Here is an 11,428-nt window from a genome sequence, read left to right as displayed (position 1 = left end):
GAATCTTTTTGATGACTTTGTCTGAATAAACAGACTGTTAACAGCTTTAGTTCTGTAAATAATTTGTAAAAGTATTTGAGTTGATTATAATGAAAAACTTTTTAGGATAGTATTTTGCCTGTAATAAATACAAAATAAAGTATTTATTGCACATGTAATAATTACCAAAAGTCACAAAAGTGAATTGATCTATACATAAATATCCGATATGGACAATAGAGATGGTGCAAATAAGAGGAAATCCAAAAACCAAATAACGTCGGGAATACCAAACGGAATACAATAGGACCAATTGTACAATATGAACGAACTTAGGTACTTATAGAAAAACGAACATTATATATCCCATTTTATCCAAGGTTTTGGAGGATGAGCAGTTCCTGTTTCTAGCAATACTACAATCATGTTGTGAATGCTTACGTTAGCGTTTGGCAAATCTAATCATGGGACAGTCAGATCGCCTTTGTTGTGTTCGACTTTTTTAAAATTTGTTAAGACACTTAGTAGTTTTAGGCACGCTGTTAGTCCAATTATCTGCACTAATGTGTAATGATAGTCGTTATACAGTAGATATGTTATAACCCTCTTCAAATTTTTCCATCAACTTTGGAAAGTGATATAGTGTTCAACTCTTTTGAACCATCTTCCTCTGAAATAATAAAAACCGATTTGTCCATACAACTTTGACAATTCTCCAAAGCCGTTTCGGAATGTTTAAGAACTTATAAACTTTGTATGGACACTGTTTGGTCCTTGTGTTGATGCTGCTCCCGATTGTTAAAAGTTGAAGTTAATTCTTGTAATTTGTAGTCTCCTTATTTATGTCTTGATCAGTCTGTGTTGGTCTCATTGTCCTTGCCTTGATCATCGTATACATCACTCAAATATTTCTCAACTTCTTTTTGACAATGATTTATCTTCAAGATTTAAAAAAAAAATAAATGAATTATTTCTGCTGCCTTTGTATAAAATACGCTATACATTTTGTATTTCAGTGTACATATACACCTGCCAATGCTGAATGTAACATTTCTCCTTAGAAGATGCTGTTGGCCACTTGTTTCGTGGTGTTGGACAGTCTCTCTTTGCTGTTGACTCCTTGGATGATTTATGCTTAACTTAACATTCATGAGCTTTGTCCGTGACTACCTCCTCTCTCTCCCGTGTATATGTTGCGGCGTTACCTAGTTCGTCTCCTTCACGTTTCATCAGATTGCCTTTTGCGTCATTCAAGAATTGGTGTCACTGAACAGCCCATGTTGTTCCATGAATTTACAGTCCTTTTTCGTTCTTGCATTACTAAAATTCTGCGTTTATTTTCTGTCTCGTTGTCTGTATTTCAGCCTTACTTTTGAAGGGTAATAACAAGATTGCCAAACTGACAAAATCTAGGCAGTAGTCAAAAGCGCACGGGTACTCTCAGGTAAGCTTCATAACCATAGATACGTCCAGCCTTTGTTAATATGTATGTCATCACAATTTGATTGACCGATAAGAAGTTTCTGCTTCACAAGTGAGACAAGGTATCTTCATTTATAGCCCACATATAACCAGATTAACTTGACAAATTTAATTGACACTTACGAACTGCAGTGGTGTAGCTCCTTTTGACATACTGTAACAGAGCAAGTCAATGAAAGGAGTTCATAGGATTAAAAAAATAAATTTTGTCATACTACCATCATTTTAGGGCATCGAAATAACATAGAGATACATTTCATTTCCTTTGAAAACTTCAAGTACATTCTTGACACGGTGTCAGTTTTTCATATAACAAGTTCAAGATCAAATGTTCTAGCGTTCATATAAATATAATTGGTATTGTCCTATGTTCTATAGTGATTTTTGATCATCTTAATTATTTCAGAGGATGATGATTTTCCACAATTTCCGTTTTTCTTTTTTGTTAACATCATGATACTCTGCTGAATTAAATGGTATTGCCCAAGTGCGAATTATTATTCGCTCCGTTGTTCTTGATGGGACGCCTTTGTGACTCGTGTCGGGAGTTTCATTATAGTTGCCGACTGTTACTATATCTTAATAAATATGAAATTACATATTTATTGATAATTTTTTTAACCAACTCAACTAGATGATTTGTAGAACAGTCGCTTTCGTGTTTTACCAAGAACATATAGGTTTATTTGCCTTAATCAGTCTTAAAGATCCTTTTTGTATAAAATGGAAGATTTTTTTGTGTGTTTCTGCAGCTTTTAGATCTGATAATCAAAGTTCATAAAAAACAAATTTAACTCAAAATGGTGGTGTCAAACGACCGGAAATGCCGTATTGGCCCTCTTTTTTTCATATTGGCCCCGTATAGATGCCCGACTTTAATTCAAATCAATTGGTCAGTTTTTGACATATTTAAAAGTATTTGGGGTAGAAGGTTAATAACATATTTTATTCACTTATTCACTTGCAATGTAAAAGAGCAGGACATGCTTACCCTTTTGGAGCACCTGGTGTCATTCTCCGTTGTTTGTGCGAGTTCACAATGGTAGCGCTTATTTTTTTGTGTTACGTTTCAGTTTTTTTTTTATATATGTATTGTATTTTATTCGGTTCGCTACATTGTGTATGTAGATCGTCTTTGTTTTCCGTTTTTACGTTCTGGTCATTTACTTGGATTTGATGCGTCTGAATTGTCCCCTTATTGTTTTGCCGTTATTGAACTCGGATATCTCAGTTTTTATTTATTTATTACTTGGGGGATCTAAGGTTAGTTTTGGTTGATTACTTTTTAAAGTATAATGGAACGAAGTTTACCGCGAAAAATTCTTAAATACTCTCATAATATTATTCAACTTGTATTGTGTTGATTTAGCAGACGACAATTGTGATACAATCGTACAGACAACAATAATTTAGAAAAATTGCCAACGCCTACAGATGGGGCATATGACGACTATATAATGCTTTAAATACCTTTTTATTTTAGTAAAAATTATGCAAGAAAAATAGGCCAATGTCAATGTCAGACATATCAAGTCACATGACCTTCGCTGAACCAAAAGTAGTTTACAACCTATCTCTTACTAAGAATGATGGCAGCTCTCAGGGGTAGCGTTAGACAGCTCGGGAAACTTCACTCAACATTTACAAGTAAGTAATTAAACGTGTTATCGATTAATTAATACAATAGTGTATGTTGACACATTTATTATGCATGAAGTACTTTTTAAACTATATAGACACGCACTTTAACTTACAACTATCTACCTGAGCGAACATTCTACTACAAACAATATTTGTATTGACATTTGAACCTTAAGAATTCATTACGACATATATTTAACTGAAGTTCATGCATGTGGATGTTTTTTTTTCATTTCAATATCCGATCTCACAAAATTTATTGCAATGTCAACATAGTCGGGATAAATTTGTGAGTAAGCAGAAATTTATATCCGGGATATGTTCTCATTTATGACCGAACTAGACGTTTGCGTTACACTACCTAAGAGTACACAATCTAATTACTTTTATCTACTTACTACATTAAATAGTTATACCTTGACAATTTTGTCTATTTCAAGAAAACATATCAATATCTATCTTGAATTGTAGATAATTATGACAAGTGTCATCATATAATATGTAAACAAGTATGATTTACATGTATACCACTTTGCTTAAATAAGATTAAACGATATGATGTATTAAATAGGAAATACTTTGGTAACTTGATGAAAGACTTTCTGATAATTTTTCTGTCTTCAATACTATTAATCCTTCTGAAATGTTTCTTGATACAACTTCATCGTTTTCCCCAGTATACACTGATCTATCATACAAATACAACTTTTGTCTTCTTTTAGGTAGCACTCGTGGTATTTCTACCGGAAGGTCTAAAGTCCTTCTTTATGGAAGGCCAATACTAGTCGGGAGCGTTGCTGTAGGGGCTGGCCTGAGTTGGTTATACAAGAACAACGTCAAAACTACACTATCTGAGGCTGTTGAAGTGATAACACCAAAACCTGTACATGCCGCCGGACCTCCAGCTAGCCAACCGTCTGTAAGTGTTTCTGTCAGGGTAAAATTGGTGCCATGACTGAATCTAAATACAATTTTCCAACGCTAACAGGAATAATAGTAATCAATTTCAACCAAAATAAAATGAACAAGGTAAAAGCCACGCATGAGTTACTTAAAGTAATACAAAGATACCTTACAACAACAGAAATGAAATTAGCCCTCCAGTCTTGACTAAACTGGTGAAAACGTTATAATCTTCCAGAAAAAAAAAAATTATCAATGTGTTTTCTAACATTTTATTAACCACTTCCATTACAATAGGTTTTCTCACAAGGGAAAGACCATGCCATGTACCTATGGATCAACTTAAAACCAACTGCAAACGTTAAAGAAGTAGGAAGAGTTTGTGCCAAACTCCAGTCAATGGTCGATCAGGTTTCTGATCCAAAGATGAGGGACGAATCTGACGAAATTTGGGCTGGTGTTGGTTTTGGACCAACCACATATAGACAGGTATGGATGTACATTTCATACAAAGCTTAGAATGTAACTTGAAATTCTAAAATATATTTAGGATTGAAATATAACAAATATACCATGTTCATGAAGATGTTGCACTTTGAATAGGAAGATTGCCATTATTGCAACTGATTTTGAACTTAAAAAACACTGTTAATCTGCCAGATAAATGAACACATGGTTTATGTTCTTTGTTGTGTATGTCTGTTTTCCATGTCTGGTCTTTGTCCCTGGATTACATTCTTTTGATTATCGCCCTAACCTTGGTTCCCTTGATTACTCTTTCAAGTAAAGAGTAATTTACACCACTCCAAAATTGTCATTTACTGAATAAAACATTCAAATTCAACATGTCCAACTATTCAACAAATGTCTAACCTCTATATTTAACAGTTAGTTCTACTTTTTTAGCTTGGAGGTGTTCCAAAACAAAACTATACGTATGCTTACAGAAAAGGTGCACTGGGAGACATGCCCAGCTCTGGTAGGTACCATTATATACCATTAAGTTCATTAATACATTTTTGAGTCATATTTTTATTATGACAAAAAAGAAGCAAATTTCAAACATGAATCTGTTCGACGTATGACCACTGAAATACTTCAGACAAGTTGTCACATGAAGTATATTACTTGGTAGCTTTACATGCCGATTTTATTGGAGTAGTGTGTGATGAATAATTCAATATTTCTGAAATAAAAATGAAATATTTTTTCCACTAAAAGAAAAATGATGTTTTAACTGAATAATTTGAGAATTAATTTACTGATTGGACTAAGACAATGGTATAATTAAGAATGTGTTCAAAATGTGTTTCGCGAAAATGTTAAATCGCAGGAAAAGAAAACAGACCTGTTTACATGAAAGAAAAATGCACTGAAATGTACATTCCTACTTTTAATTCATTGCATTGACTTTTCTGCCACAGATTCTTGCAAATTACAACCTTTTTTCTCTGTAGGTGGTGATGTTTTCGTTCATGCCAAGTCAAACAACCCTAGCAAGTTGTTCGAGCTTTGCCAGTTGTTTTTGAACAGTTTACCTACAGGCAGTGTTGATAAAGCAGATGACATATACAGTTTTGTGTACAAGAATGGGAGGGATTTATCTGGCTTTATAGATGGTAATTACTGTATAATGCTCCATCACAATACATACCTTCAATAAGCATCATAGCAAATGTCTTGGAAAAAAAGCAGGAACTGCTAATCCTTTCGGAGCATCCAATTCACACTAAATTTTAGTGGGGTTCGTACAGCTCATTTTTCTGTGTACCTTTTAAGCTTCCTTGTTTTCGTGACTTGTCCTATGTCTTCTTTTTGCTGTTTCCGGCTTTGTTTTCAACTTGTTTAAAATATCGGTATTTTCACTTCTTAAGTTGTGCAAAAAAGGTATTGTGTTGTTGGGCAAGAATTCTGCAGATGATATTGACGAATCACTTTCGTGGTAAAGGTCGTCTGATAGTCTGAAATCTTGCATTTGTGATTGCAAAATGTGAACAAGTGGGTACGAACGTTGCCGAACGAAATATTTATTTATATTTATTTTTAGTGTTTTTTTTGACATAAATTTCATTTTTGTAGCAAATAAAGTTTTACTACTGTCACATCATAAATTATGCCCGTCATGTTTATGTAGGTACAGAAAACCCTGCTGACGACGAACACCGACAGAATGTTGCTGTAGAAAAAGAAACCGGTGGTAGTTATGTGGTAAGACATTTTCTTTATTCAGTTTAAAGTCACTTAGACAATGAATATGTGAAATTAAAATTAAACAATTCATGACATCTTCAAGTTATCTGTCATTTGTGTAATTATAGTTCAGATGATGTCCCTGCAAGGTATAATTTGTCATAATCTTTGTCAATACATAATATGATGATTTACAGTTGTCATAAAACTTGTTATGAGAAAAGTTTGAATATTTCAAATTAAGGTACACTACCGTTACTGTACAGTCCATTCAAAATTAATAGAAGTGTTTTACGCGTATAAAGTACTGTATAGGTTTTTTCCAGATAGTCAACAGAATCTGCATTTATCTCATGAAATTACTCTTAATAAATCTTTCACTGAATTTCAATAAAAATTTTAAAGCTCATCTCGAAATATACTTCGATTATCATTGCAGATTACACAGAAATGGATTCATGATCTTAATTTAATTTCATCAGAAAAAGGTATAAATTTTGATAAATGATATACAACACAAGTCATATTTAAAATAGCATTTAGGATAAAAAGGTTTAACATATGAGAGAATTCCAATAATAAAAATAGGTACCTCTTAGTTTGATTTATATGTTTGTTGTCTGTTACATTATTTATGAGGTCGAACGCTTAGGAACTTTTAGGAACGTAAGAAACGAAATGATATGAAAACTAGAAGTTAAAGGAGTGACGCTGGCTCAGTCAATATTTTGGTATTCATAACCTAATAAATTGCCCATTTCGTGCCATACAAATAGACGACTATGGCTAGACAAATGGAAATTATTTGTTTCTATGTTACAGAATGGAATTTCACGTCATATCAATAAGAAAATCATAGTTGCAACTATAGACGTTTTGGAAGTACTGGCTTAGGTTACAGTATTTCACCCCTTTCAAAACGTTTGCCGTTAAAATAACACCAAACACTTAAATAATGTTGAAAAATAAATGAATGAAAACTCCATTAATGTTTTAACGTCTTTTACATAGTTTGGATCACATTATATCATGATATGTCATAACCTTTGTTTGAAATGTCTCAGAAAAAACAATGGAAGGATGGGTTGGCCGCTCCAGACCCGACAGTATTGAACTGAAGAAGAAATCGATGTCATCTCACGTTGCCCGTATGACTGGAGGTAGGATTGATCTTTAAAATGGATATTAATGTCTTCAATTCACACTGAATGCTTTTCATTGTTTCTTGATTGATACCTTTATCATCCTTTTTCTTTTTCAAAGATTCCTTGATAATCTTTGCAGTGTTTGATTGCCTTAGAATACCAGTGCTTTCTAATGCTCACAGTTTTTAGTCGAGTCTGGGAGCTCATTTATTTTTGAATCTATGAGCATGTTTTTTTTTAATTTCATGTTCTTTATTGTGTGTGTCTACTTTCCCCTTCTTGCTGTTATCTTTGTTATTCTTGAATTATGTTATTTTTTTCATTACAAATCGATTCCTCGCTCCCTTGAATAAACTTATAAGAAATGGTTTTAAAATCTATAAACTTATATGTGCAATTGCTATGAGTAATTTTAGTAGTAATTGCACGATTTTTACTGTAATGTCATTTTAATAGAAATGTTTTATTGTACTCATTATCAAGTCAGTTAAGATGAAGCCAAACAAACGATTTCACATTGAAGTCCATAGGATTTAAATATTCTGCAAAAGTTTTATTATTTATAAATATAAATACTATTATTGTATTGATATCTGAAATGCATTTACAATTTCTACACAGGAAATAACTACGAGCAAAAGAAAGCTTTCGAAATAGTAAGGCAATCGATGCCGTTCGGGAATGTGACAGGAGAAGCAGGATTGTTTTTCATTGGTTACTCGGCATCTCCGGAAAACCTCGATTTTATGCTCGATCGAATGGTAGGGGCAGGAGCAGGAGGTGATGGTGTAAGCGATGATATCATGAAGCTGTCAAAGAATGTGAAAGGCACGTATTGGTATTTCCCAGGAGTTTCTGAGATGAAGAAAATGGCATGAAGATATTTCATTGACGCAGAAAAGGCACAGTAAACTACTCAAATTGTGATAGAATAAAAGTACTATATAAGTAGACAAATATTTTATTGTACATGTTGTAATCAACTAATATGTTGCTGTATTCATTTTCATCATGTATATTAAAAGTTGATTTTTATATGTCTTTGTTTTTTGTATAAAAAGAATCGAATGATAGTCATTTAGTTCCAGTATTTGTAGAAGATATATGCCGACAAATAGGATCATCTTCGAAGCAGATCATGCCAATCAGTTCACGGTGTTGAATAAAACCAATAATCATCTATCAACATTTTAAATACTTGCCTTTTAATTACATAGAACTTTGTAGCACATTATCTATTATATTTATTAGAAATATCAAATGCAGAACCAATAAAAATGTTCTAAATATTCTATATCTTTTAAGTTTTGATGTAATAAAATATAGACGAAGTTAAGTATTGCATTTGAAAATAATGTGTATTTAAAATTGGGGTGCCACGTTATGAATAAACGTAATATTTGGTTTGATTTCGTAGTTTGGGTAATAAACAAAATAACAAATATCAAAGTAGACAACTAAAAAAATCGACGAAAGTAATAAATGAGTATTGCACACAATGATCCACATATCCCGCTTTTATACGATTTTCCACTGTATGATACACGAGTCCTTGCCACCAACACTTATAACATAATGTCCATCTTTAGAGAAACTAACATTGTGGACGGAAGCATGTCCATGGTACATATGACAGAACATCTGAAAACAATACATTAAATTTGTAATTAATATGAGATACAAATCAAACACATTTAAAATGTGCACGGTCATTTTGGTAAATGAAATTTGGCCAACGGATACTAGAGACCACTGGTTGTTTAACTATGACCAAGACTAGATAAATAGATTAATGTATATTTTAACTGCTGTCTTCTCCAACCGCGACTAAGTACCAATTAACATTCTTGTTTGACCAAACTTTGAACTATTACAAGAAGGACACGAAGCATGGTATTTAGTGACGACCGTCTTTATCATTTACCTGGTCATACAATGGTAATAGTATATATCACGGGTATTTTACCTGTTGAAGTTAAGACATCGCCTATACTCTTCTAATTGTGTACTTAAAATAATATCCGAAGTTGGGAGTTATGTATCGATATGATTTGTTATTTTTTTTTATTAAATACGATGTACAATTTCCGAATGTGTATAGTCACAATACACTTTGAGTGACACAATTAATCACAGACTTTAGAAGTAATTTCCCGACAGACAATAATTCTTTATATACATAAATTTGATTATCTATTTACTTGAAAACATACCCCTTTTCTATTGCATGGATATCTATAGAGACATACATTTCCACAGGAATCTCCAAGAGCAATAAGGCTTGACTCTGTATTTACATCAACACAGTTGATTTCGCCCTCTTGTTCAATCTTCGACCACCATAAACCGATATTTTCCGGTGTTATTTTGCATTTTTCTGTAATCCACGGTATATTTAAACAGTCAGCCATGTCAACTTGATCCAGCGTCTGTGAATTCCCTTTGATAACGAATAAATAGTTTTATTTTGTATGTTTCATTGAGGAAAAAAATAGTTTGTATACGATTTAGATAGTACAGATATTTGTAATAACTGTTGCCTACTTATTTTAAGATATCTCAGCAAATTGGTTTCTCCCCGAAACAACACATCATGCATCTCAAATCATTTTTAACACGAGAGAAAACTTTTCAACAATGTCACATTACATTGAAAATCAGCAAAGTAGTCATTAGAAAGAAAATAAAATAGCGAATATTGTTTTCAAAACCAGGAGACAACAAGTTTATTTTTAAGTGTTTGAATAATTTTACATTCACTTACAGTATATCGTCTCAGGCTTTTCTGTGCAGGTTCTTAATAAGAAATGGTCGTTGTACAAATCGGCAGAAAAATCAACATCCATAACAGGATCGACATGACCCTAAAGATACAAAATGTTAGTACCGCCGTGTGACATTGAACCTCATGGTACATAATTACGCGTGTGAATTTTGTATTAGATGGAAACTTGAGAAATACAGATACAGTTCTATTGTACTTTCATTGTAAGATATGGATACAAATTAAATAAAAAATCTTGTTTGACTTTATTGAAATAGAACTTGTTTATTGATTAAATTACAAAGAACATAACTCGGATTCCACTAAAAACTGGGAGCATGGACCAGGTGCACGGGTACGATAAGCGTCCTCTGCTTTTCTAGAAACATCCGCCTAGTTGTTCACAAAAAAAGTCAAGTCCGGCGTAGAAGAAAGACGAAAGGAAAACTATAACATGCTGAACAAATAAGTTTTCATGATGCAGATGGATACACCGTAACGATCCACGAGTTCATGATGACGACATAAAACCTCTGTATTTATAGCAACATAACCCTGTTCTAAAAGCCTCACTGTAAGAAGTCTAGCGCGATACAAAAAGTCTGCGTAGTTACGGAAACCTCTGGCATAACGTATGAGTTGTGTTATGAAAGCTCCATACGCAGGTGCTAAAGGGATGTTGCCACAGATGAAAGGAAAGTTGACAATTCTGAATGAAAAGGCATCACGTTTGTCGTAAAGTTTGGTCAATAGTTTTGCTTACCATCGATCTCTAGGTGTAGTTCAAGATATGAGGCTGACTTCAAAGTGTCTGTAGTATCCTTTATCTCAAGTTCTTTGTGGTAGATGCGATGTATCAATCCCCGAAATTAGGATTGTTTTAAAGATAATACGTCATCTATATAGCTCGGAAACTGAGATTAAAGGATCTAGCTAAACGATGTTCTTTCGGATCAGATCAGCTATAAAGTCAGCATCATAAGAGTGAAGGAATAGGTCAGCAAGTAGAGGAGCACAATTTGTTCCCATTGGAATCCCGACCAAGTATTTGTGGAAAAACGCGTCCAACAGACTGGAAAAATATGTTGTCGATCCGAAATTCCAGCATTTTGAAAACCTCTTCTGTGAAGATGATTTGGAATTATTTTTTTTACTAAGTATTATCTGAAAAAGTATTTTGCCGAGTCAAAGATTCAGCAAATGCTGAAGGCTGTACAATATACTAATAGTGTGCAGATCACAAATTGGATCACTAGGTCACGGATCGACATTAAATCACGTGATAATGCATTTAATGAATTTAATGATTGAATATGGTCACATG

At 33.2% G+C, this 11,428-nt stretch overlaps 2 protein-coding genes across 7 annotated transcripts in view; one reads left to right on the top strand and one right to left on the bottom strand.

Moving 5' to 3' along the window:
- Positions 1–2,954: 2,954 nt before the first annotated feature.
- LOC148621637 (uncharacterized) lies at positions 2,955–8,375 on the top strand. Its single transcript, XM_088576213.1, has 9 exons — positions 2,955–3,108; positions 3,825–4,021; positions 4,303–4,494; positions 4,912–4,984; positions 5,463–5,624; positions 6,140–6,213; positions 6,635–6,683; positions 7,260–7,355; positions 7,962–8,375. Exons 1-9 carry the CDS (start codon positions 3,048–3,050, stop codon positions 8,216–8,218), a joined length of 1,161 nt encoding a protein of 386 aa, XP_088432339.1. The 5' UTR covers positions 2,955–3,047; the 3' UTR covers positions 8,219–8,375.
- Positions 8,286–11,428, bottom strand: part of LOC148621636 (echinoderm microtubule-associated protein-like 2) — a 30,109-nt gene continuing 26,966 nt past the window's right edge. For all 6 annotated transcript variants that reach the window (XM_088576212.1, XM_088576210.1, XM_088576211.1 and 3 more), the window contains exons 24-26: positions 10,105–10,204; positions 9,554–9,780; positions 8,286–8,981 (exon numbers count right to left, since the gene is read on the bottom strand). In XM_088576212.1, coding sequence (XP_088432338.1) covers positions 8,859–8,981; positions 9,554–9,780; positions 10,105–10,204 — 450 coding nt within the window. In that variant the 3' untranslated portion in view covers positions 8,286–8,858. The remainder of the gene's footprint in view (positions 8,982–9,553; positions 9,781–10,104; positions 10,205–11,428) is intronic.

This window comes from Perna viridis, chromosome 3, assembly GCF_037379345.1.
Source record: "Perna viridis isolate PV_CMFRI_1.1 ecotype Kerala chromosome 3, ASM3737934v1, whole genome shotgun sequence".
Lineage (NCBI taxonomy): Eukaryota > Metazoa > Mollusca > Bivalvia > Mytilida > Mytilidae > Perna > Perna viridis.
The sequence above is the reverse complement of the archived record's forward strand: the minus strand, read 5'-3'. Positions and strand labels throughout refer to the sequence as shown.

What these genes read in the sequence shown, in the direction of transcription:
- LOC148621637 (XM_088576213.1), top strand. Translation starts at nt 3,048, where the DNA reads ATGATGGCAGCTCTCAGGGGTAGCGTTAGACAGCTCGGGAAACTTCAC. An exon ending in CTCCAGCTAGCCAACCGTCT is followed by an intron (nt 4,022 to 4,302) that starts GTAAGTGTTTCT and finishes CCATTACAATAG; the next exon opens with GTTTTCTCACAAGGGAAAGA. An exon ending in CGTTGCCCGTATGACTGGAG is followed by an intron (nt 7,356 to 7,961) that starts GTAGGATTGATC and finishes ATTTCTACACAG; the next exon opens with GAAATAACTACGAGCAAAAG.